This window comes from Lepus europaeus, chromosome 2, assembly GCF_033115175.1.
Source record: "Lepus europaeus isolate LE1 chromosome 2, mLepTim1.pri, whole genome shotgun sequence".
Lineage (NCBI taxonomy): Eukaryota > Metazoa > Chordata > Mammalia > Lagomorpha > Leporidae > Lepus > Lepus europaeus.
In genome coordinates this window covers 125,454,724-125,482,004 of record NC_084828.1, presented here as the reverse complement: position 1 = coordinate 125,482,004, position 27,281 = coordinate 125,454,724, and the positions used below count along the sequence as shown (strand labels likewise).

The following is a 27,281-nucleotide window of genomic DNA, read 5'->3' as shown; positions in this document are numbered from 1 at the left end:
GCCTCCCCTTACTGCCTCATATCATGGCAGAAGAATTTACTTCTGTGTCTGTGTGGCCTCCCTTGCTCTCCTTATAAAGTCACCAGGGTGCAGTCATGAGTGCTCTATCCTAGTGGTTTTATTACTTTCCAAAGGCCCACATCCAAGCACTATAGCTGGATTAAGTTTCTACCCCACCAAATACCATAACATATGACTTTGAAGATTAAAGTCATGCATCAGCTCAGGGGGACAAACCTTAAAACCTTATTCAAACCACAGTACCCAGTTTGAATATTAATACTCTATTGCTCTTCTTTAGGTCCTTAATTTCAAAACAAACCAAACATGCAAGGTGGTTTTGGACCAAACACATAGACTGACTGGAATTAATTAAAATCAGAAAGCCAGTGATCTGAAAACTCAAGGAGCTATTTTTTGGCTCTTCTTTGCATTGATAATATGCATTCAGAGGACCTGTTTATGAAACGCTATTCTGTCCACTTCCTGCTCCTTTGCAGGTACAGGAGTCCTGTGGGGCACTATGTCTGTGCCTCTGTTCCTCTCTGAAGCAAACTCTTCTTACTCACATAACCAAGACTGATCAACCATGACGACTTATTTTTTTTTTTTTGACAGTTATTGGAGCTTGAAATAGGAGAAAAGAAATCTGAAAAAAATGCTATCAAAAATGGACACAAAGAGCCTCCTCCTCACCTGCACCTCACACAGCTATATACTCATTCCTCTGGCAGCATGAACTGTTCTAACTAACATATTAAACAGTTAGCTTACAGTACTGACATTCTTGCATCAACAAAACAAAAGCCAGAATATTTGTTCAGATAGGAAGCAGCCTCCTTAGAGAGCATAAATATAATATATTGTATAAGGTGGATAGGCAGATCTAGAAAATCCTTCATGAAGATTCTAATTATTAATCTCTTTTTAAGCCAATCTTTAGTCTTTAACGGAGGGCAGGCTTAGTTGATAATTAATGCCTTCCAATTCATTCCTTGAGAAAATTACCTTCACCAAGATTTTGCCTTTCAAACTCTGAGGGCTTGGGAGTTGCTTGCACTCTCCTGTGTCTACAGATGACAGGTCCAGTTTGTCTCGGAATATTCCTTTCAGGTACTGAGCAATCTTCCTTTGCTGCTGAATACTGCAGTGATTCTCAATAGACAATATAACCGGGAACCTGGGAAAACAGAAACACATTCCGGAGGCTTCAGGTACTGGCAGCTCACAGGAATTCACAAAAGAATTCCATATTCATTGTGCACTTACAATCCTAGTGACAGTATTTGCAATAGTGGCAATGATTAAAATGATTCAAAATGAGAAAGATTAGAGATGCATTAAAAAATTCCTCTGAGCAAATTTACTTTGGTAAGCATAATGACTGAACAAAATATCAATCCATGTGGATGATTTAGTTTAATATTTTGCAAGAGGAAAAATAATTAGTAGGTACATTATGTATTTTTTAAAATTAAAAAGGAAGAGAAAAATTGTAAAGAGCTGAGAAACCTAAAGACAGCAAACTCACATAATTTTGTCTTATTTCGTCTAAAGACTAGAAACATCTAAGAACCACAAATATCATTATCTGTAGTTATTTACTCTAAATATATATAATCAGCTCACAGCTCAAATACCAGTGAGAAGAAAATAGCAAGGTAGAATTATGCATTATATACTGCCCTGTGTCTGGCATTTCAAAATCACTTCCTTATAGAAATATATGTTAGTTGTCAATTTTTTAAAAAGGCCAAGCATTCACTCCACACCAGATCTTAGGTTTGTGTACAGAGAATGTGAGACTCAATGAAGTGACTACCCCAAGACAGCCTGACAAGTTGGTGGACAAGGCACATAGGAAACCAGGGACAACCGTGTGACTTTATTCCTCTGTCAACTTGGATTTTTCTTTAGAGTAAGACATTCTCTCAAATTCATATTTGATTAATTTTTCCTAATTTTCTATCATATATCTTCAGAAATAACAGACAATGGATTCTTCCCATAAAACAATAAAAACCAATACCTGAATTGCCTAATACATGTATGTGGAAGAAAAAATTCTTTTTCCAGGCTTTCATAACAAGAACAGATTCCGGCCGGCGCCGCGGCTCACTAGGCTAATCCTCCGCCTTGCGGCGCCAGCACACAGGGTTCTAGTCCCGGTCGGGGCACCGGATTCTGTCCCGGTTGCCCCTCTTCCAGGCCAGCTCTCTGCTGTGGCCAGGGAGTGCAGTGGAGGATGGCCCAAGTGCTTGGGTCCTGCACCCCATGGGAGACCAGGAGAAGCACCTGGCTCCTGCCATCGGATCAGCACGGCACGCTGGCCGCAGCGCGCCAACCGCGGCGGCCATTGGAGGGTGAACCAACGGCAAAAGGAAGACCTTTCTCTCTGTCTCTCTCTCTTACTGTCCACTCTTCCTGTCAAAAAAAAAAACAGGTCCCATAATATGGGCTACACCTCTTGAAACTACCTTCTGTGCTCATTAGTAAGGCCTACTGCTGGAGGTAATATCAGAGATGACTTTTGTAATTGGAGTCAGTTTGCTTATCTCACCACAATCTGTGTGTTGTTTCTTTCCTAACATGAGTTTTACCTAAGAGTATTAGAGGAGAGAAAACAACAATAAACTACCACCCTGAGGTGTCTTGCAATTACATTGGGGATTTTTAACCACAAACTTGCAAATTATCAATCTGTTTATTAAAAGCTTGCTAGTGGGGCCGGCACCGTGGCTCACTTGGTTAATCCTCTGCCTGCAGTGCCAGCATCCCATATGGGCACCGGGTTCTAGTCCCGGGTGCTCTTCTTCCAGTCCAGCTCTCTGCTGTGACCCAGGAGAGCAGTGGAGGATGGCCCAAGTGCTTGGGCCCCTGCACCTGCATGGGAGACCAGGAAGAAGCACCTGGTTCCTGGCTTCAGCTCGGTGCAGCGCTGGCCATAACAGCCATTTGGGGAGTGAACCCACGGAAGGAAGACCTTTCTCTCTGTCTCTCTCTCTCACTGTCTATAACTCTACCTGTCAAATGAAAAAAAAAAGCTTGCTAGTGTCATAATGTTCAGTGTAAAGATGCGCTTCTCAAAAAAGAAAAGAATAATTTTGTACCCCCTATGGATATTTCTCAATGTCTGAAGATATTTTTGGTGGTCACAGAGAATGTTACTGGCATTTGGTAAGAATGTCAAGTTTTTCCTAATTTTCTTCAAAATATCTTCAAAAATAACAGACAATGGATTCTTCCCATAAAACAATAAAAAACCAATACTTGAATTGCCTAATACATGTATGTTGAAGAAAAAATTCTTTTTCCAGGCTTTCATAACAACAGGTTCCATAATATGGGCTACACCTCTTGAAAGAGCCCAGAATGACACCAATCATCCTACAATGCAGAAGACAGCTCCCTACAACAAAACAATTATGTGGCCCAAACCATCAATTCACCAAAGTAGAGAAAGCACGGCATGAAGTTGAAACCCAAGTCTAAGAAAGAAAATGATCAAACTTTTAAAATGTACTAAACAAGCTTATTAACTGTCTTAATTTAAATCAGGGTTATAAAAACTAATCAGAATTCAGTATTCACAATTCCCCCACACAGAAAACATCATAAACTAAACCTGCCATGCAGCAAGTGTCTCTTATTAGAACAACATTTTAGCCTCATTATTAATTAATGAGACCAAGTATTAAAATTTTAAAGTCTACTAACTTCTTAAAATTTAATTTTATGCAACTACAATTTTTATTTGTTTCTTTAATTCAAAAATTCTTTCACAAATGTCTAGAATATTACAGGGAACAGCTAGGCCACAAAGAATGAATAAGAAATGCATAATATAGCCTGCTATTTTCAATCAGTTCACAGGATTACATATTTCAAAGAAGGCAAGTAACCAACAATTGTTAAGAGGGTGCTATATGACAGAAATATGCTCAGGATGTTAAATATAGAGAAAAAGAAAATTTAAATCAGCTGATGGCATCAGTAAGTTTGCTAGCGGGACAATGCTTAAATAGTCTTGTACATAATGCAAAAAGTGGCAGGTGGAATGATGGGAAAAAAGGTTGCAGGCAAAGAGAACTTCACACATGAGGTAGGGAGTTGCAAAAGAGTGGGGCTCACTGGAATAGTCAAAAGTCAGAATAATTAGGCAGAATCTTAAAGTTCTGCTGCGATGGAAGAAGACATTGGAAGGCAAAAAAGGCCAGGTCTTGAAGGGCATAGAAGACATGCCATGTACTATAGGGAACTTTTGAAGGATCTTAAGACAGGAATATAACACCATGCTTATATTTCAGAAAGAAATTTTTGGCATCAGTGTGGAAGATGAACCAAAGGGAAAATGAAAGGTCAGTAATGGAGTGCAAAGACAATTTAAGAAGAAGAATCAACAAATATTGTCTGAATTTAGACTAACTCCCAATTTCTGGCTGCAGCCACTGGTAGGCAGTACTGCCCCTAAGCAAAAGGAAACAGAGCACAAGGCAACTGGAGGTTTGGCAGAGTGAGATGCTGAGTTCAGCTTGGGTTGTTAAATCCCATTCTGGCAGGAGTCTCATCTTCTGTTCAGTGTTGTGGCTGCTTGCACTTATGGCATACTCAGATGAATATGTGACGAGGATTTTTTTCTGTATAGGTCTAGAACTTACAGATAAAGTTTTAGACATATAATTAAACATCTAAGAAATAGAACAAGGGCAACACCTTAGGGATTAATAACTATTAAAGTATTAGGAAATGGAATAGAAAATCATAGGCCAAAAAAAGGAGATAGAAGCCATGATAGTAATGGAGGAGAAAATGTTATAAGGGAAGAGAAGAAAAGTATTAAGGAATAGATAGCCAACATTATTGAATGTCAAGGAGAAGTCAAGTAACACAAGGATGCCACAAACTTCAGTATACACAGGCCACCCAACAAGTCTGGAAATCTAGATAATATTATTTTACCATTTTATAATCTAATACCAAAAACTATTTATTTATGTTTCTAGACTTTATGGATACTGTATACCCAGGGTATAGAAATTTAGAAGTCACTCTGTCTTCAAGAAGACAGGATGAGAATGAATGGGATAGGAATAAATGGAGCATGGAAATGTACAAAAGATGGAACCCATATAATTTGTCCATGACATATTGCTGAGTGGGAAGGAGAGAACTAAGATAGTAGAAAGGGAAATATAAAGTCCAAGAAAGAGCATAGGCTTTATAGCCATGTTAATCCAGGCAATGCTCCATGTGCTAACAGACAGCTGTACTCCCTCCCAACTGTTGCTATACTTACTCATTCTTCACAAAAGCATGCTTGTTGATGGTGTCCACAACATCTCTGAAGAGAATTTTTGAAGTGAGAGTATAACCATGGTGTACAACTGGCTCTCCATCTGGGCCATCCCAACAGTCAACTGCCAAAACACAGAACTTCAATCAACAACCCCAAATCTCTGGTGTTTATTAATATTTCTGGGACTACAAGACACACATTACTTTTCAGTTAATATTTAAAATTGTGCCTATTAAAATATTATAAAGATGCCACATTATCCTTCTGATAATTTCTTATCAGAAGGAATTGAAGATAATAAATGATTTGCTTTTGAGTGCTTATTATTAACAAGGATGCCATGCTCATAATGAGCCTTGTTTTCCAAAATCTCTGCTAGATATTGATCTAAATCCAACTAAATATGTACAGATATGTTTCTAAACAGGTTGTTTCTCCATGCTCACTTCTTCAGCTTTCAAAGGTCTTCTAGTAAGTCACAAAGCCCTTCCTCAGTCAGTAACAGGACTTTTCATAACCATTCAATTAAATTCACTTTGTTTCCATTAGATTTATTTAGTTCTGTCAATTAAATCCCAATCAAGGCTAAAGTGGGATCCCCACAGAACCTTGCCAGTTCACATGATCCCTCACATTTCTCTCTTTCCTACAGTAGGGGCCACACATTCAAAGAGCCTAACAGTTAACATAAACGAGTGCAGCAGCCCAAGAGGAAACATGAATATAAATGATATAACTACTCCTCAGTATCAATCATCACTAAGGAGGAATAAGAACATTTAATGCCATATTTTTTTATGATTTATCTATTTATCTGAAAATCAAAGTTACAAAGAGAGAGGGATCTTCCATATGCTGGTTCACTCCCCAGAAGACTGCAACAACCAGGACTAGGCCAGACCAAAGCCAGGAGCCATCAGCTTCCTTTGGATCTCCCACATGGGCAGCAGGAGCCCAAACACTCGGGCCATCCTCCCTGCCCCTCCCAGGCCACCATTAAGGAGCTGCCCTAATGCTGGGATCTGAACCAGAGCCCATATGGCCCCACTGGCTACACCACAATGCTGGGCCAATGCCAGATATTTTGAGAAAGGTAAAAAGATTTAGATTTTATTCCAGAGTATTTTCCAAGTTTTTAAATACTGGCAATTAATCAACTTTTTAAAAATACAATATGAGCTAAACATAAACAATTCTGTAGCCTGAATTTCTCAAAAAGGATATAGATTGAAACTCTGCCTTTAATTAAAACCATAGTGTTCAGGACTGTTTATCTTCACTGTTTTAGTAGCACCTTTCCTATATGCATACCCTAAGAGATGATACCTCTATTTCCTTTTATAACAGTGATTTGAGACACAGAGACACAGACAGAGCTCCTATCCTCTGATTCACTCTTCCTAACGCCAAGAACAGCTGAGGCTGGACCAAGGCTACAGCCAGGAACAGGAAACTCAATCCAAGTCTTCCACATGGGTGGCAGGAACCAAATTACTTGAGTCATCACCTGCTGCCTCCCAAGGTCTGCATTAGCAGGAAGCTGGGGTCAGGACCTGGAGGCTCCTATCAAACCCAGGTACTCCAAGCTGGGATATGAATGTCTTAACTGTTAGGAGAAATGCCTGCCTGCTCTTCAAAAACTTTTAAAATGTTCACCATAACCATGACAGGACTGTAATGTTAATTTTACACATCAACATGGGTGGACTATGATGGCTTCAACAGCAAAGACTGAGGTTTCTGGTGGAGGGAGAAAATCTCCTAAGACTGCAACACAGAAGCCCTGAGTCTCCAGCCTATTGCCCTTTGGATTCATACTCAAGACAACACCAACTCTTACGTCAGTCTCCAGCCTGCCAAGCTTGCTCTACACATTTCTGACTTACTAAAACCCAAAATCATGGGACCCAGTGCCTTAAAAATCAATAAATCTCAATCTTTCTCTTTATATATTTTACATGTTTCCCTCAACAACCCTAACACAGTTATCTGTACTGATCCTTTAAATACTGACTATTCAAATATCTCTAGGGACATAACTGGGAATGGGGGATGAAAAATAATGTTTAAGATTAATACTGCAGCAGGGCCAGCACTGTGGCATAGCAAGTAAAGCTGCCACCTGCAGTGTTGGCATCCCATATGGGCACTGGTTCAAGTCCAGCTTTCTGCTACGGCCTAGGAAAGCAGTAGAAGATGGCCCAAGTCCTTGGGCCCCTGCACACAAGTGGGAGACCCAAAAGAAGTTCCTGGCTCCTGGCTTCGGATCGGCACAGCTCCAGCCGTTGCAGCCATCTGGGGAGTAAACCAGTGGATGGAAGACCTCTCTCCCTCTGCCTCTGCTTCTCTGCAACCATATTTTCAAATAAATAAATAAATCTTTTTTTAAAAAAAAAGAGAGAGATTAATATTGCAAGGACACTGGAAACAAAGTATAAAGATGCTGTTGAGAACAAGGGTTTTGGAATACCATCCTACACTGCCATGCTGTTCCTTTGGGTCTGCAAATAATGTCAAATGGAACAAAGATATCTTCTCAGAAGAGATTAATCCATTATTTTCCATGTCCCCAAAATCCTTTAATTTGTCTCTGGATATAGTCTTGGAAAGAATGCACAGATATCTCAAAACTATAAAATTTCAACAATTTTTACCCTGACTTATAGATCCATTTTGGTGGAAAAGGGGCATGAGAGTTCATAAATGAACTAATGTCAGTAGGTACAGCAATGTCATGCCCGAATTGTTTATCACGTCCACATACAAACAATTCCTAGAACTACATCAACTGTGAAAAATAGGGTGCTCTGTTGTTAATACAGGAAGAGCACCCAGAGTTGAAGGTGCTGGGTTGTCCTAATGGTCACATTGGATATCCAATTTCATTACTTGTCTGTTAAGTAAGAATAACAACACTCCCTGACAACACTGGCATTTAACCTGAGGCATTCATAGCCAAGTTCAAATGGCAGTGAAGTCTCCTGCAAGAACATGCTGTGTTTGGAATATTGGCAAGGTAGAAATCCCCCAACCAATGCCTCTTGCCACAAGAGAGCTGGGGCTTGTGTTTCAATCAGGTCACACACTAGAGGCTTCCAAAAAGCACCGTGACAAAAAAGTGGGTCAGTCGGGAGTGCAAGAAGCTAACCTGGTGGTTTTTCATAGTGAAACTTAAAAATGTTCCACCCTGGTAGTGCTCCCAGAGATAACAGGAAAAGTTGTAAACCGATTACAACAGTGATGCAACATCAGTCCCATAATGAAAGTGAAAATCCCTGAACAGAACATCCATATTTATTAAGCAACTCAGGCTGAAAATCAAGTGCATGAAAAGCCATGTACAAAATGTTATCAATTTGATTTGCTGACAAGCCCACCTTACCAAAAAGTCTTATTAGTCTTCCCCAAGACACCCTCTGCATCCTGACCGAAGACATGACTGACTACAGCTGAACTAATGGAGATGGAAAACACAACATTACAAAACAGAAGCTTGAAACTGGAGAGATTCTTCAGGTCACAGGACCATGAAGAAACTGTCCAGAATCATTATTCTTCATTTCTTACGTGCAACACTTGGCAAAAGCTAATTCAGAAAACTGTCTGTGGGACCAAAAATTTCAACTCATGACCTGCTATAGTCTATAAGTCGAGTTCTTTAAATCCTAGACAGAGTTGTTTAAGAATAAAAACAAGTTCATTGAGATTGAAGTGCCAGTGAGTATATAAACATTGCTGCCTCCATGCCCAAGTTCCAAAGGTAAACCAATCATTCCAATCACAGGGCTGACAAAAATTGCTAGGAGACAATAAAAGATCACATCACCAAATTCTAAGCCTTCAGAATCACGTATGTGGTGGTAGACATAATTAGGAAGGAAGCCAATTCCTCCTTTCAAAGCCATCCTGAGGGTGGGTATTGTGGTATGAATCTCAGGCTAGAGTACTTGCTCAAGTCGCCACTGCTCTGCTTCAGATGAGGCTTCCTGCTGATGTATCAGAGAAGGCAGAGGAAGGCCCAGGTGCTTGGGTTCCTGCCACCCACGTGGCGGATGCTGATGGAGTTCTGGGCTTCTGCCCTCAGTCTGGCTCTGTCCCCAAATGTTGTGGGTGTTTGGGGAGTGAATCAACAGATGGAAGATTGAATAATTGATCTCTCTCTCTCTATCCCCTTCTCTTTGTCTCTTTCCCTCCCTCTCTAACTCTCCCTCTCTCTTTTCTGCTCTGCCTTTCAAAAAACCAATTAAATCTTAAAAAAAAAAAAAAAAAAAGCCAGGGGCCAGTGCTGTGGCGCAGTGGTTAACACCCTGACCTGAAGTGCTGGCATCCCATATGGGCACTGGTTCGAGTCCCGGCTGCTCCACTTCCGATCCAGCTCTCTGCTATGACCTGCAAAAGCAGTAGAAGATGGTCCAATTCCTTGGGCCCCTGCACCCACATAGGAGACCTGGAAGAAGCTCCTGGCTTCTGCCTTTGGTTTGGTGCAGCTCCAGTCGTTGTGGCCAATTGGGGAGTGAATCATAGGATGGAAGACCTTTCTCTCTCTCTGCCTCTCCTCTCTCTGTGTAACTCTGACTTTCAAATAAATAAATAAATAAATAAAGCTTAAAAAAAGCCAACCATCCCCTCTACCCTGTGCTTCTCACTTTTTAAAAAAAAGTATTTATTTTATTTCAGAGTTATAGATGGAGATGGAGAGACAGAGAGAGAGGACTTCTATCTATCTGGCTCACTCCCCAAATGGTTGCAACTGGCTACAGAAGTCTGGAGCCTCTTTCAGATCTCCCACATGAGTGCAGGGGCCCACACTTGCATCATCTTCTGCTGTTTTCCCAGGCACATTAGCAGAGAGCTGGATCAGAAGTGGAGCAGCAGGGACTCAAGCCACCCCCATATGGGATGCTGGCATTGTAGGCATCAGCTCATGCATTATGCCACAACACCAGCCCTGCTTCTCACGTTCTCTAGCTGTCCTTATGTGACCTGATAGCTTTCATTCAATCCCTTTTGGGGCTGCTCATGCCAGTCAATGCTTGCGCCTCCAGAGAGCACCCAGGCTTCTTGGACAACAGTGGAGTGGAAGAGTGTGACCAACTTGCACTCAAATTGCAACTTCTAAGCTTCTGACCTATAAAACCTTAAGTCATTTACCTATAACTCTGAGTTGAAGTGTCTTCTCAAGAGATCATTCTATATCCGTTGATGGTGTTAAAAGAATTAAATGAGGATATATGGAAAGTACTTAACAAGGTCCTGGCTCACAAAAGTGCTGAAATCATAATAGTTCTCTTTTTCCTTCCTACAGTATATTCAAATCCACAAAGACAACGAAATTTGCCAATAGGAAACAGATTAAGTACAAACCTTACCAAGTTCCCCAGGTAAGTGTAATTTCTTCTCCTCAACCAAAACTTTTCAAAAATAATCTTCCAACTTTTACTGTAAAGTTATAGTTCATTCTAATGGTAACAACTCTAAACCAAATATTAGGGGAGGAATTTGCTGATGCAAGCTGATGAGGGAGATATCTGAGAGAATAAAGGAGATCATGTGCCTTTAAAATTACATCACAGCTGTGTACATTGTGTCTGTGCAAATATATGGATAAGGCAACCTTTTAGGCAAAGCTAACTGATAAGTTGCCCTCTTAATACCCCGATCAAAGCTGGAGGAATACAAGTTTTGGTTCACTATAAGGAGATGATTGTAGGAACATAGTTAGGCTTGGGTAGGACACTGATTTTAGATAAGTAAACCAAAAAAGAAAAAAACAGTATCTGGAAGGACCCAAAAAGCAAAAGAAATCACTCAGAGGAAACAGAGATTTCAAAGTTGCAAAACTGCCCAGAGTTGACTACCTCTTTATGGAGCCAATAAAGGTTTTCCACATCTGACCTCCAAGAAAGTATTACTGATGAAATGATAGGCAACCATCAGTGTGAATCCAGTGAGGCTGCGTCACCCTGGCGTTTCTGAGCATGTCAGACGTGCAAAACTTGTAAGGAAACAAAGGGCTGAATAATGGCTGATAGCAGAATGCCATCTTCCAGACCTTTTGTTGTCTGCAAGGTTTTTATTTATGTTAATATTTTATAAGCATCTTCACTATTTAGTTGCTTAGGCCATTCATTTACTAGAAATTACTGCCGGTGTGCATTCTCTACAACTACTCCAAAATTACTGTCTTAAATCATTATTGCACAACACAGGAGCCAGAGAGGATTACGAGTTAAGAATTGTTTCCCAATGAGTAGAAAAAATGGTTCTAATCAGTGTGGGAGCATTTTCTGCACTCTCTATTATTTTTATTAGACTTGTCTAACTGATTAAAGGAACACACTAGAACTTGGACAAAGAGTACATACCTTCCACACAACGACAGCCTTCTTGCAGCACCCGCGCGTACATATCCACTTTGGACTGAGACAGGAGCTGGTCCCCTGTCAGGTATGTGTTGTGAGAAGAAGCAATGTAGTAGTTGCAGAGGGGCTGATCCATGTCCTGGTACACCTCATGGTGCAGCGGGTTAAACACGTCACAAGCAGGACTACGCATGAAGTTCGTGAAGCCTTTGGAAGAAGGAAAAAAGGAAGCACTTTAGCTTTTGAAGCACATCCACTTAATTGACTAACAGAGACAAAGAAGTCAAAGAATGCTCAAAGCAATCATCTCGTTTATCTTAAGGACAGCTTTTGTTGGGAAAACTGGGGCAATGAGAGATCTGCTTGAGGTCAAGTAGATGTGTCAAAAAATAGAAATGCGCTCTTCCGGGGAGCAACCATTGAAACATAACCTAGAGAAAAATAAATGTACTTTTCAAGAATTTTGATTGGGTGGGAGAGGGCTCACTCAGGGCAAAAAAGCCATTTAGTAACAACTATACTCAAGTGATAGTGGATCAAGTGTGACCTCAGGGGTGGCTCATGGCGGTACTCTGACCACAACTGATAGGTTGTTAAGTTGATTTGAAAAAGCACTTTAGTCAATCCTGTACTTAAAGTAATACATCAAAAATTGAGCACTGCCTAAATTCAGGGTGTGATTATTTGACTATCAAATTGGTTTGGGAGAATGCTGTTAACAACTGGCATACATTGTAACTTTGAAAATTACTTAAAAATTATGTACGAAACATCAGTTTTTCCAGTCTTTCAAAACACAATGCAGACATTAAAGAGGCATTCATTAATACATGAATAAATACATGAATGACTCACAAGTAAAATGATTATTAGGTTAAATGGTGTCAAGTCTTCAAGAATCCTTTGGTAAAATTATATCTGTAAAGATCCTCTGAGCCTTAAGAATTTCTTCATCCTCATCTTTATGCTCATAACCTAGAAGCTAGGCTTAATTTCATCTTTTGGGGCCCCACCAAGGAAAAAATTTATGAGTACAGAAAAGGCCCAAATTAGTTTGTCTTGTCTGATTGCTTTTAAAATGATTTTTAATGATAGATGAAAATTATTCCTCTTAATTTTAATTACCCTCACTCCAGGAGGTAAATACATAATAGTAAAACTCCCTTGTCCATGCTGATCATGAGAGTGAAGGGAAATGGGAGGCCAATGGACAAACGTGTCAAGATCAGCCGTGGCTTTGGATGCTGTTGGCGGCAGCAGGGCCCTAGTGATCTTCCACCAAGATTATTTGTTTTGCCTGGGTAGCAGCTTGCAATTTATTTCCTTACATATCTGAAATATATGTTAGATACATGTACACACACACACACACACAAGCATGGCTATGTTTTTTAAGTATATAATACCCCAGAAGCTAGATTCTGAGTATATAACTGTGGGCAAATTACGTAATTTATTCAAGTCTCACTTTCCTCAACTACAATATGAGGTGGTTATATTAATGATATTTGTCATACCAACAGTGCCTTCAGTAGTGCCAACTGGGAGAAAAACAAGTCAATTGCTAACATTTCTAAAGAAATACATTTCTTTAAGTCACTAGTTTCAGATTACTGATTTTAGAACTAAATTCCTCTTCACAAATCGATCAGGATGAAGCTATTTCCAAATATTAGCCAGTTGAGCCGAAATATTTCTTGGCACCCACCATACAAATCGGTGTTCAGCAGATTTCCTTGCTATAGAAAATGTCAGGGGCACTGTGACAATAACAGCCATAGCAACATCAGGGCATCTGTGTTGTAGGCTTGGTTGGTCATCTATAATTCCATGGGTATCTCCTGATTCTTTCCCTAAACACTTTTGCTGGAATTTAGCTTAGCAAACTACATCCAAGAAATGAGAAACTGAGAATATTAGTTATTTTACCTTCTATGCCAAGAACATTTTTCACCTTATTTTCTTCTGAAACTTCAAACTTCTTTATGATGTCAAGACAATAGTCTGTCGTCACGTTATTCATCTAAGTAAAACAGAGCATTAGTAGAGCATCTTTAATTTCATGATGTTTCCCTACACTTAAAAAGAAGGTGCCAATTCTTAAAGCATTCTCAATCCAGTGCAAATTACTTAACTGTGCAGTGCTTGAGACTACTAGTGTCAGAGCTACTTTGTCTTTGAAGAATGATCATGACCTCAAACTTCCTATGTATCTTTCAGATTTAATCAGCGAAAGCAGCCCTTTAACTGTTATATAAGTTTTCTCCAGGAAGTGGTAAATAAACTATAAAATCAATAATCAACACAATCATTGACAAATGTCCATTTACTCTAAGTTAGTAGCTAATGGTAAAATTAATGCTTCCTACACTAGTACTAGAGTTTGCTGATCATAAATATACACAGAAAGAAAACAATTCAGGGCCAGTGCTATGGTGTACCAGGTTAAGCAGCTGCAATCCCATATGTGCACTGGTTCAAGTTGCTGCTCCTCCACTTCCAATCCGATTCCCTGTTAATGGGACTGGGAAAAATAGCAGAAGATAGTGCAAATATTTTTGCCCCTGCCTCCCACATGGGAGACCCAGATGAGGCTCCTGGCTCCTGGCTTTGACCTGGCCCAGCCCTGGCTATTATGGCCATATGGAGAAATGGAAAAACAGAAGACATTTTCTCTCTCTCTCTCTCTCTCTGACTTTGAAATAAATAAATAAATCTTTACTTTAAAAAATTCCCTACTAAAACAGAATGTTTCTATGGAAATCCACCTATATGTGTACATATATTTATAGAACCTTTCATCAAATGACCAGAGCAATCTGCCATGGTGATTCAGAAACACTAAGGTCAGCAAGAGAAAATTAAAATTAAAAACTAGGTAAGGCTAGTATCTCCAGAGCTAGACTGCTTTTGTTCAAATAGCTAGCTCACGTTAACAGTGAGACCTAAAGTAAGTTACTTATCTTCCCTGTGGCTACCTAACCTTAAATTGAACTCAGGAAAACTAGGAGAATCCCATGAGATCCAAAAGCTTTGAGCAGCTCATTAATTTGTCTGCAATTTGCTAGTGCGTATTAGCACATGCATTCTAAAAGATACATAATTTCTCACAAAATAAAAAAAACAAACTGATAACAACTTTATGTGCCAGCTTAAACTAAGTTCATTTTGCAATTTTTAGCAAGTTTAAACAAAGATTTATTTATTTATTCAATTGTTTATTTATTTGAGCAGGAGAGTGACAGAGATAGATTTAGAGACAGAGACAGAGTCTGAGTCTCCCATATGGATGACAAGAACTCAAGTATAACAGAGTAGTGATGCAGATTAAATGAATGAGTATTTGTAAGAATACTGTGCAAAAAGCAATATATCTTGTTATTATTGAGTTGGTCTCAATGTTGCTGCATGAACATTACATACTTAATGTCACTGGAAAAAATAAACTCTTCAGGAATGCTTTGTTATTAACAACATAAAATTATATTTTTATCAGTAAGCACTTCAGCCCCACACCCTGACATTTAATACACTAATGAATAATCATAGAGCAAGCTAATCTTGTGAGCCAGCATCTCATATTTCCTCAAAGATTCCATTATCTCTTAGGTTCAACACTTAGGTTTTAGGGAAATCTGATTGTTCTGAATAGTCTACTGAATAGCTGTTAAGCTTTTTGCCAGCGAAATATCCTTGATTTTTGCCAGGTTCAGAGAGTAGGTTATGCTATAAAAAACTGTATAATAGCTAAAAATTTTATCACCTTTATTCAGAGGCCCATGTTAAAAAGACACCACCTGAAAATACCATACGTAAATGAAACTGTGATACCTCCAAGGAACTCTACTGACCCAGACAAGCTTTGAGCAGCTCATTAATTTGCCTGCCATTTGCTAGAGAGCATTAGCACATGCATTCTTAAAGATAGGCAATTTCTCACCAAATAAAAAGCCAAACTGATAACAACTTTATGTGCCAGGTTAGACTAAGTTCACTTTGTAATTTTTAGTGGTTTAAACATAGATTTGTTTATTTATTTAATTATTTATTTGAGCAAGAGAGTGACAGAGAGAGATAGCAAAACAGACAAGAGTCTGGGTCTCCCACATGGATAGCAGGAACTCAAATACTTGAGATATCATCTACTGATTCCCAGGTACATTAGCAGTAAGTTGTACTGGAAGCAGGGAAGTGAGAGAAATGGGATGCGGGGGTCCCAAGCAGTGGCTTAACCCACTGAACCACAATGCCCACCCTAACTATCCAGTTTATAATACCATTTGTTTAGAAATATTGGGGCCTTAAGTTGAACTCAGGTGAACTAGGAGGATACCATGAGATCCAAAAACAAACAAACAAACAAACAAAGACAACCACAAAGTTCACACTGAGATGTTGCCATTTCCAGGTAAGTAGAGAATTTACTCATTCAAGATCCAAAGCAGAAATTGACAGCAAAAAGTTATAACTGCAAAATACATGAGTAATTATTGAAAATATTAGCAAGTATTCCATATAGCTCACACATTTCTAGACAGCATATAAGAATGGGAAAGAAATAAACCATTTTCTAACAAAATTCAACTATTAAGGATTGACTCAATGAAATATAGTGAAACTTCATAGTATAGAAAACTAAAAATGTAAGAGTCAATCATTTCCCATCCTTAGCCCATCTCTTGTTCTTATTTAATCTCCCAATAGCAAATTCCTGCCTTTTATACAATTTTATATCTCTCTTAAGTTTATCATATTAATGAAGGTTCAACATAGGTTAGTTTTCCTTTTAGACCCTGTTTTCCTTCCTATTTGGCATAGCTGATAGAGTGAAACAGTAACAATTTCTCTAATCCAGGCTATATCCTATGGTTCTCATTAGAAAGTTTTATTAGCTATGAAATAAATAACCCAATTGCTATCTCCAAAACAGGATTTTTCTTTCTACTACAGCCAATTGATACTAAAAACAGTTTAAGATAAAACCTGATATATTTTAATAATGGCTCCTAATATTTATTTAATATTGTCAATGTTTATGATAAAAAGCTTTTAGACAACTAATCTTAAATAGTTCTTACACTAGTTCTTACAATAGTCTTGTAAACATATATACATTTTATTTACAGATAGAAAAATTGTCATTGAGAAAGGTTAAACATTGACATCAAAGTCACAAAACCTTAAGAGGTAGAATAAACTTGAACCTCTTTCATGTCAAATTCAAATTTATTTCTGTTATATTATAGCTATCCTTTGAGTGATTTTCTTTATATATACAACTTAAATTTTTACTTTCAAAACTGATTGGCTTTCAGTATAACTAAACCTCCTGAATCATTTATCTTTTTTTTTCTTTTTTAAAATTTTCTTTAAGTTATACAAGTTTCATGTATTTCATATAAACAGATTTAGGAACATAATGATAATTCCCACCCTGTCCTCCCTCCCACACACACTCCAACTCTTCTTCCTCCTCCCTCTCCCATCCCCACACTTAGTTATTACGAAGATCTATTTTCATGAATCATTTCCTAACTTAAATTTCTGCAATTTTCAAATCTGTGATTATATTTTTTATTTTATTTTTCAAGATTGGGCTCCATTCTCTTTTACTTGTTTGCTATGTTTCTTTAATCTCATCCAGAAGACTCACTAGTCCTCACATATAAGGCCAATCCATGTCCCTCACACTACTTTCTATTTCTAAGCTTCCTATAAGTTTTCTAGTGAAACTTTCCCAGAAAGTGCAAATTTCAAAACAAAGCCAGAGGAGTTAACAAATCATAGCAAACCAGGCACATGAAGTACACACACACACACACACACACCTCCCCCCTAGTAAGGTGCTCAGACTCGACTTGCTAAGGCAGAGCACTGATCGATCACTATCTGTTAGGCAGCTGGCTCTGGAAAGCCCACAGCTACTTCCATGGATGGGGGGTGTTGGGGGGGGCAGATGTGGCTGAGAGTGGATCATGTGCTCCCTATGACTGTGGGAGACTTGCACCCTGTGATTATGGAAATTCTGTGACTGTGATAGGGCATGCAATAGGTGCAGGTAGGTCTTTGAGCAATCACTGTGTCTGGTTCCAAGACTCACAATGATCCTAGATGCAGTTCATGTGCCTGCAAGGGTGAGGTGCTTAGGGGCAGTAGGCTCACCCTGGGTTTGCTCACCTTGGCAGAGACAGGCTGACACTGTGACAACACCAACCAATATGCTCATATCCTCCTTGCTGCAGACAATAGAGATCAACCATGACCAACTTTGATGTTAGCCTGGATTCTTGCTCCACCCTCAAACACTAGCCAGAGCTCCCAGGTCCCACCCAGCATACACTTCTGGATATCCACTGATGAAGCAGACACTCCCATAAGCTACAGAGGCATATTTTTTCAAAGATAAAAGCCCTCAGAGGAAAAAACCAAGTGTTTGTACAGATTCTAAAAATAAATGTAGAAATAAAATAAGCATGAACAAAGAAGAAAATAGTACTCACCAAAAGGAATGCAAAAACACTTCAATATTAGAATGTGAAGACAAAGATACTGATGAAATGTCTGAAAAGTTACTCAAAAGAATGATCATAAGATTACTCAAAAAACACTGAGAAGCAAAGACATGACTTAAAGAAATCCATAAACAACCCATGAAAAATTCTGTTGAGAGACAGAGATATTGAAGAGAAATCACACTGAAATATTAGAAATGAAGAATTCAGTGTGTTAAATAAAAATACAGTAGAAAGCCGTAACACAAACTGGTGAGGCAGAAGAAAAAGTTTCTGATCTAGAAGATAAACCTTTGAAAATATTTCAAAGGAAGGAAGGAAGGAAGAAAGAAAGGAGGGAGGGAGGGAGGGGGTGAAAGAAAAGAAAGAAAAGAAAAAGAAAGGAAAAGAAAATAAAAGAAATTTCTGTTTCAATATTCATGGGATGCTATCCAAAGACCAAACACATGTGTCTTAGGACTTCCTGAAAGTGTGGAAAGACAGAATGGATTTAAAGACCTATTCAGTGAAATAATGGCAGCAAACATCCCTAAATTGGAAAAAGATAGGAACATCCAAGTATAGGAAGCACATAGACCTCTTAATAGGCATGATCAGAAAATATCTTCATAACAAAACATTAAAGTCGAACTTTCAAAAGTAAAATGTAAGTAGAAGATTCTAAAATGTGCATGAGAAAAACGCCAGTTTACTTTCAAAGCATCTCAATTGCACTTAAACCTGATTTCTCATCAGAACCCTACAGGCTAGGAGAGAATGGAGATACATAGTCCAAGTCCTAAAGGGAAAAAAAAAAAAAAAAAAAAAAACTATCAACCTAGAATACTATACCCAGCAAAGCTCTCATTTATAAATGAAGGTGCAATAAACACATTCCTAAACAAACAGAAACTGAAAGAATATGTCATAACCACTCATCCAGCGTTACAAATGATGTTTAAGGATGTACTACATACACAAACAGTGAAAGATAGTCATCATCATGAAATAATGCGAAGGCAGAAATTTTTCCAGCAAAAATAAAAAGGAAATACAAAACAATGGGAATATTTATGGGAAAATGGCAGGACCAAGTTGATGCTTATGAATAATAATCCTGAATGTAAATGTTCTAAATATTCCAATTAAGATACAGACTGGTTGAATGGATTGAAAAACAAAACCTATCTATTTGCTGCCTACAAGAGATACACCACACCAACAAAGATACACACAGACTGAAAGTAAAAGGACAGAAAAAGTATTCCATGCTAATGCAAAGCAAAAACGAGCAGTAGTAGCCCTCCTAATATCAGACAAAATAAACTTTAACACAAAAACTGGTAAAACAGACAAAGAAGGGCATTATGTAACAATTAAGGGGTCAGTGCAACAGAAAAATATGACTACAATAAATGTATATGCACCTGGGGCCAGCACTGTGGCGTCACTGGTTAAGGCATCTCATATGGACGTCGGTTTGAGTCTGGCTGTTCCACTTCCCAACCAGCTACCTGCAAATATGCCTGGGAAAGCAGCAAAGGATGGCCCAAAGTGCTTGGACCTCTGCATCCATGTGGGAGACCTGGAAGAAGCTCCTGGCTCATTGCTTCAACCTGGCCTAGCCACAGCCATTGCAGCCATTTGGGGAGTAAACCAGCAAATGGAAAATCTCTCTGAGTCTCTTTCTCTCTCTCAATAACTCTGCCTTTCAAACAAATAAATAAATCTTTAATATAAATATATAATAATGAATTATTTATAAATAAATATTTAATGTAAATATAAATGTATATGTACCCGATGCTAGGGAGCCTGGTTATTTAAAATAAAAGTTAACAGATCTAAAGGGGGTCACTGACTCCAATACAATAATAATGAGGGAATTCAACACCCCACTTTCATCAGTGGACAGATCAAGTAGCCAAAATATCAACAAAGAAACAACAGAGTTAGTCTACACTATGGTCCAAATGGACATAATTGATATCTATAGAACATCCACATCTGTAGAATACACATTTTTTTTTTTTTTTTGGACAGGCAGAGTGGATAGTGAGAGAGAGAGACAGAGAGAAAGGTCTTCCTTTTTGCCGTTGGTTCACCCTCCAATGGCCGCTGCGGACGGCTCATCGCGCTGATCCGAAGCCAGGAGCCAGGTGCTTCTCCTTGGTCTCCCATGCGGGTGCAGGGCCAAGCACTTGGGCCATCCTCCACTTACTTCCGGGGCCATAGCAGAGAGCTGGCCTGGAAGAGGGACAACTGGGATAGAATCCGGTGCCCCAACCGGGACAAGAACCCGGTGTGCCAGCGCCACAAGGCGGAGGATTAGCCTGTTAAGCCATGGTGCCGGCCAGAATACACATTATTTCATCAGTGCATGGAGCTTTCTCTAGGATAGACCATATGCTATCCATAAAGCAAGTTTCAACAAATTCTGACCACAATGGAGTGACACACCTGGAAATTAACAACTATGAAGCTCTAGAAAACATGCACATGCATGGAGATGGAACAACAGGCTCCTAAATGAACAGTGGATCATAAAAGAAATTGAAATGGAAATCAAAAAATTCCTATAAATGAATGAGGATGACAATACAACATATCAAAAGTTATGGAACATAGCAATAGCAGTGTTAAGAGGGAAGTTGATTGAAATTAGTGTCTACATCAAGAAATTAGAAAGGCAACAAATAAATTATCTAATAATGCATCTCAAGGACCTAGAAAAACAGCAACAAACTAAGTCCAGAAATAGGAGGGAAGAAATAATTAAAATTAGAAAATAAACAAAATTGGAGCCAAAACAATGATACAAAAGATCAATGAAATGAAGAGATGGTCTTTTCAAAAAATAAACAAAATTGATATACCACCACTGGCCCAATTAAACAAAAAGGAGGAGTGTAGGGGGGAGAAAACCCAAATTAATAAAATCAGAAGTGGAAAAGGAGATGTAGTTATAATAGCTACAACAGAAATAAAAAGAATCATCAAGAATTACTACAAAGAGCTATATGGTAACAAATTAGAAAATCTTTAAGGGATTCTATACACAGTCTACCAAATTTGAACCATGAAGACACAAGAAACCTAAATAATCCAATAATCAAGACAGAAATTCAATCAGTAATAAAGGCCCTCCCCAGAAAAGAAAAGTCCTGGACAAGATGGCTTCCCCGCTGAATTCTGCCAAACCATTAAGAAGAACTAATCCCAATTCTTTTCAAACTACACAAAACAACTGAAAGGGAGGGAGTCCTCCCAAACTCCTTCTATGAGGTCAGCATCACTTTAATTCCAAAACCAGAAAAAGATACAATAAAGAAAGAGAACTATTCACAAATATCCCTAGTGAACATAGATGTAAAAGTTCTCAACAAAATGCTAATTAATTGAATCTAAAAACACATCAAAGATCACTCTCCAGGACCAAGTGGGATTTATCCTGGGTATGTGGGAATGGTTCAACATAAACAAATCAATAAATGTGATACATCGCATTAACAAAATAAAGAATAAATACCATATGATTTTCTCAATAGATGCAGAGAAAGCATTTGATAAAAATACAGCATTTTTCATGATAAAAACATTAACTCAATTGGGTAAAGAAAGGACATTCCTCAACACAAGCAAGGCAACATATGACAAAGACACAGCCAGCATCATACTGAATGGGGAAAATTTAAAAGTATTTCCACTAAGATCCGGAACATGATGAAGATGCCCACATTTACCATTGTTATACAATATAGTTCTGGAAGTTTTACCCATATCCATTAGGCAAGAAAAAGAAATCAAAGGCATAACATGAGAAAGAAGGAAATGAAATTATCCCTCTTTGCAGATGACATGAACCTATATATAGGGAACCACAAGAGAGTTTGGTAAAGTTACAAGACATAAAATCAACACACAAAAATCAGTAGCCTTTGTATACACCAACAATGAGAAAGAACCTGTAAGATCAATACCATTCACAATAGCTACAAAAGAAGTTTTAAATACCTTGGAATTAATTTAACTAAGAATGTGAAAGATCTCTACAATGAGAATTACAAAACATTAAAGAAACAAATAGAAGACAACACAAAAATTGGAGAAATCTTCCATGTTCATGCATTGGAAGAATTAATTAATCAAAATGTCCATATTACATAAAGCACTTTAGAAATTCAATGTGATCCCAATCAAGATACCAAGGACATATTTATCAGATCTAGAAAAAACAAGGCTAAAATTAAAATGCAAACAGAAGAGACCCTGAATAGCTAAAGCAATCTTAAACAACAAAAGCAAAGCTGGAGGCATCACAATACCAGATTTCCAGACTAAACTAGTACAACCAAGGAAGACAGTAGGGTGATTCCTCAGAAATCTGAAAATAGATCTACCATATGACCCAGCCATCACACTCCTAGGGATTTACTCAAATGAAATGAAATCAGAAATATGAAAGAGTTTTCTGAACCCCCATGTTTATTGCAGCTCAATTCACAATATGGAAAATATGGAATCAACAAAGAAGTCCATCAACTGATGACTAGAAAAAGCAAATGTGTTATATCTACACTATGGAGTACTACTCAACCATAAAAAAAAGGAAGTCCTGTCTTTTGCAACAAAATGGATGCAACTGGAAACCATTATGGTTAGTAAAACAACCCAGTCCCAAAAAGATAAATATATATTTCCTTTTGTATGTGATAATTAATATAGAATCCAAAAATATGTCTAGGAATGAAATTGACATCCTATGATTTGATTATTGTTTTCAGCCCTTGTCTATACTCCTGTAGAACTGTGGTCTTTCTATATTTTACTTGTTGACTATTACATTTAGTGGTCCATTAAGCCTGTGATCATGGAGTGGATTGAAATCACGTTTTTGCAAAAATTGAAAACAACAACAACAAAAAGAAAACAAAAGAAAGGAGGGGAGCTAAGGGAGGGAGAAGGAGAAGGATTGAAGTATGGTTATTTTCTTAGAATTGTACCTATGAGGGGCTGGCACTGTGGCATAGTGGGCAAAGCGGCTGCCTGCAGTGCCAGCATCCCATATGGGTACCAGTTCAAGTCCCGGCTGCTCCACTTCCAATCCAGTTCTCTGCTATGGCCTAGGAAAGCAGTGGAAGATGGCCCAAGTTCTTAGGCCCCTGAACCCATGTGAGAGAACCAGCAGAAGCTACTGGCTCCTGGCTTCAGATTGGTGCAGCTCCAGCCATTGTGGCCAACTGGGGAGTGAACCAGTGCATGTTAGACCTCTCTCTCTGCCTCTCCTTCTCTCTCTGTGTAACTTTTTCAAACAAATAAATAAATATGTTTAAAAAGGAATTGTACCTATGAAATATATGAAATCTGTTCTCTTTATATTAATAATTTTTTTAAAAATTAAAGGAAAAACAAAATTTATTTTAGAAGGCCTTTGAGGCCAGAAATGCTTTCTCTCTCTGCCTGCCCTCCAAGTATAATTATAATTTTTATTTTAAAAAATCTGATACTTACATTATTATAACTGTACAACTGTTGAACACTGCTGAGTCTACTGCACACTATAATTGCATTTTTATATAGAACTTTTTTCTGATTTGTTAATTGCTGCAATTCCTATTCATCTGGTTAATTTTTAATGTACCTATCACAAGTCTTCCCATAGAGTCTAATAGTCTCTCAGTATTCTTTCCACATAACCAAAGGCAATAGATGATCCACAAATTCTATTTTGTTCTCCTTATTAAAGTTCTCCTCCTTCTGGGCTGGCTAGATTTCAGAATTTTACTCAGCTTTTTTCCTGACTTTGTGAAAGAGTACCAGGAATTAAATTATTTATTTCTTGCATGTGCTTTTTTGTATGTCCTGTGGCCAGGAGCCAGGAGCTTCTTCCAGGTCTCTCATGCAGGTTCAGGGGCCCAAGGACTTGGGCCATCTTCCACTGCTTTCCCAGGCCCTAGCAGAGAGCTGGATCAGAAGTGGAGCAGCTGGGTCTTGAACCGCTGCCCACATGGGATGCTGGAGCCTCAGGCCAGGGTTAATCCATTGTGTCACAGCACCGGCCCCAACTACTCTAATTTTCAAAATTTATTTTTTCCTCTGAATCTTTCCTCTTAATATCTTGCTCTGGCTTTATCACTAAAATTTTTTTCTTGACATTCTGATGACATTAATTGGCATACCTCAAGTTTCCTTTTCTCTGCATTGCCTTTATTTTCTCAAAGTTTCTCGCTTCTATTTGTAGTAAAGGATTTCCTCAAACATATGCTAGGATTTAGCTATTTAAACGAATTTTTCAAATTGTCTATTTAAAAATATACTAAAAATCAAGCCAGTAATAAATTGGTTGGCATCTCTGTTTTCATGTTGACTAGTGAATTTCACTGTAGAATTCTCTGGCTGGACTATTTTATTAGATCTATGTATAAATAAAATACCTTCAGAGTTTTACCCCCAGGATAGGTATATTCACTGCCTAGGGCACAGTGGCTTACAAGAGCAGATAGTTATTCTGTCATAGTTCTGGGGTCAGAAGTCCAAAATCAAGGCTTCCGTGGGGTTAGATTTCTCTGGAGGCTCTAAAGGAGAATCCACCCCTTATCTCTTTCCTTGTTTCTGCAGCATGTAGACAACCCTTGTCATTCCTTGGCTTGAGGCCACATATATACAATCTCTGCCTCCAACCTCACCAGGCCTTGTTCTCTTGGTGTGTCTATTTCTTGTATTTCTTACCAAAACACTCATCACCACCCTAAAACCAGGGTGACCAACATCTCACCATCCTTAACTCAGTCACATCTGCAAAGATCCTATTTCCTAGTCACATTCATGAGTAACTAAGGAACTAGCACATGGCTGTATCTTTGGAGGCCACTATTTTTTTTAAGATTTATTTACTTATTTGAAAGAGTTACACAGAGAGAGAAGGAGAGACAGAAAGAGAGAGAGAGAGTGAGAGTGAGAGAATTCTTCCATCTGCTGGTTCACTTCCCAGTTGGCTGCAACGGCCAGAGCTGTGCCGATCTGAAGCCAGGAGCCAGGAGCTTCTTCCGGGTCTCCTATGCAGGTGCAGGGGCCCAAGGACTTGGGCCATCTTCTACTGCTTTCCCAGGCCATAGCAGAGAGCTGGACCCCAAGTGCAGCAGCCGGGACTTGAACCACTGCCCATACGGGATGGCAGACCCGCAAGTAGTGGCTTTACCCAGTATGCCATAGCACTGGTCCCTGGAGGCCACTATTTAATCCATTACAGTCATAGTCTCCTAAGAAAAATTTCCTAATCTCCTATCTGGAGAGAAAAAAGCTTGAAGCTACATATTGGAAGAGGGCCAAGTTCTCACACTTCAGTGTGTAGATGTTCACTTCATCCTGGTACTCATTTTCTCTCTTTGTATGAAGCAAATCAGCCCCAAACTTAGAATCTTAAAACAACTGCTTACTGGGTCCCAGTTGTGTAATATAGTAAGTGGGACTGGGTTCAGTTGGACAATTGATCTGCTCCTGTTACCCAGGGCTACTCATTTTGATTATGGGCCTGTGGTCACAGGACTATAGCCAGATGGTCCAAAATGGCCTCTTCTACATGCGTGTGTTTGGTGCTGGCTGCTGGCTAGTCTCTTTCTCTACCTGGCCTTTCCTCCTCAAAGAAACTGTCTGATTTCCTCACATGATTGCCCTTACAGCTCCAACAGGCCAAGAGCAAAATCTTCATTCTCCGAGGCCTGGGCTCCAAAACTTGTACATCCTTTCTGCCACAATTTATTAGACATAGCAAGTCACTAAATCAGCCCAGATTCTGGAGGCAGGATTACTGACTGCACTTCTTGATGGCAGGAGTCATATTGCAAAGGGATATTCGTATAAGGATCAGGAGTTATGCAGCCATCCTTGCAATCCCCATGTTTTCAGCATAATAGGCACACTCAGCTGTGCACAGCATTCTCAGTATCCTTTAGCTCAGACCCCTCTGGTCCATCCCTCTCCAATCTTATTTTCAGTTCTCTCCCAGACCATATTGATTTGCATAGGTGAACCACCCCTGCATACCAGGGTTAAATCCCACTTGGTTCGGGTGAGTGATCTTTCTGATATGTTGTTAGATTCAATTAGCTAGTATTTTATTGAGGATTTTTTTAGATCAATGTGCATCACGGATATTGGTCTATAGTTCTCTCTCTTTGCTGTACCTTTCTGAAAAAGACACCACAACAACCATTTGCCTGCACAAGTAGCTGCCTCTAATTCATCCTAAAATTAAACTATAAATTTCACAGTATTTGAATATATGATTATTTCACAGACAATGTCATTTGGGAAGTATATTTGAGGCAGCAAAAATAGTAGAAGATGTAACTATCCTGAAAGGCTTGTCAACTGCTTTAATTGCAAATAATCAGGAAAAATGACACAGAAATTCAAGAAAAAACTCTTAAGGGAAATTTTTTTGATGAGCAAAGTTCTAAAAAAAAGAAAGAAAAATAATAAAGCTACACTAGCACCAGAAAGGCATAATTTTTTTTTTTTTTTGACAGGCAGAGTGGACAGTGAGAGAGAGAGAGAGACAGAGAGAAAGGTCTTCCTTTGCCGTTGGTTCACCCTCTAATGGCCGCCGCGGTAGCGCGCTGCGGCCAGCGCACCGCGCTGTTCCGATGGCAGGAGCCAGGTGCTTCTCCTGGTCTCCCATGGGGTGCAGAGCCCAAACACTTGGGCCATCCTCCACTGCACTCCCTGGCCACAGCAGAGAGCTGGCCTGGAAGAGGGGCAACCGGGACAGGATCGGTGCCCCGACCGGGACTAGAACCCGGTGTGCCGGCGCCGCAAGGCGGAGGATTAGCCTGTTGAGCCACGGCGCCGGCAGAAAGGCATAATTAAATCTGAGTTTATAATTCTCTCTCATAAGAGAGAGATCAGAGTGACCACAATTCTAACCAAATCATTCTGCATTCAGTGCAGTGCAATAAAGAAAGGTGGCACAAATGATACCTATAATGGCTCATAAGGACCAAGGATATTTTAACAGAAAGGCTAAAGAATCTATAGAGGCAACTTCTAGAATGACTACAAAGGGATAATGTGTATATTTATATCAGGTAAAGTTACAATCTGGAAAGTGCCCTCTAGTGTGAGAAAAGCAAA

The 27,281-nt window shown here is 39.0% G+C and overlaps 1 protein-coding gene across 1 annotated transcript in view; it reads right to left on the bottom strand.

Moving 5' to 3' along the window:
* Positions 1-27,281, bottom strand: part of PLCH1 (phospholipase C eta 1) — a 287,303-nt gene that overhangs the window by 59,334 nt on the left and 200,688 nt on the right. Inside the window, exons 7-10 of the mRNA XM_062212704.1 lie at positions 13,588-13,681; positions 11,662-11,865; positions 5,297-5,417; positions 1,009-1,180 (exon numbers count right to left, since the gene is read on the bottom strand). Of these exons, the coding sequence (XP_062068688.1) occupies positions 1,009-1,180; positions 5,297-5,417; positions 11,662-11,865; positions 13,588-13,681 (591 nt within the window). The remainder of the gene's footprint in view (positions 1-1,008; positions 1,181-5,296; positions 5,418-11,661; positions 11,866-13,587; positions 13,682-27,281) is intronic.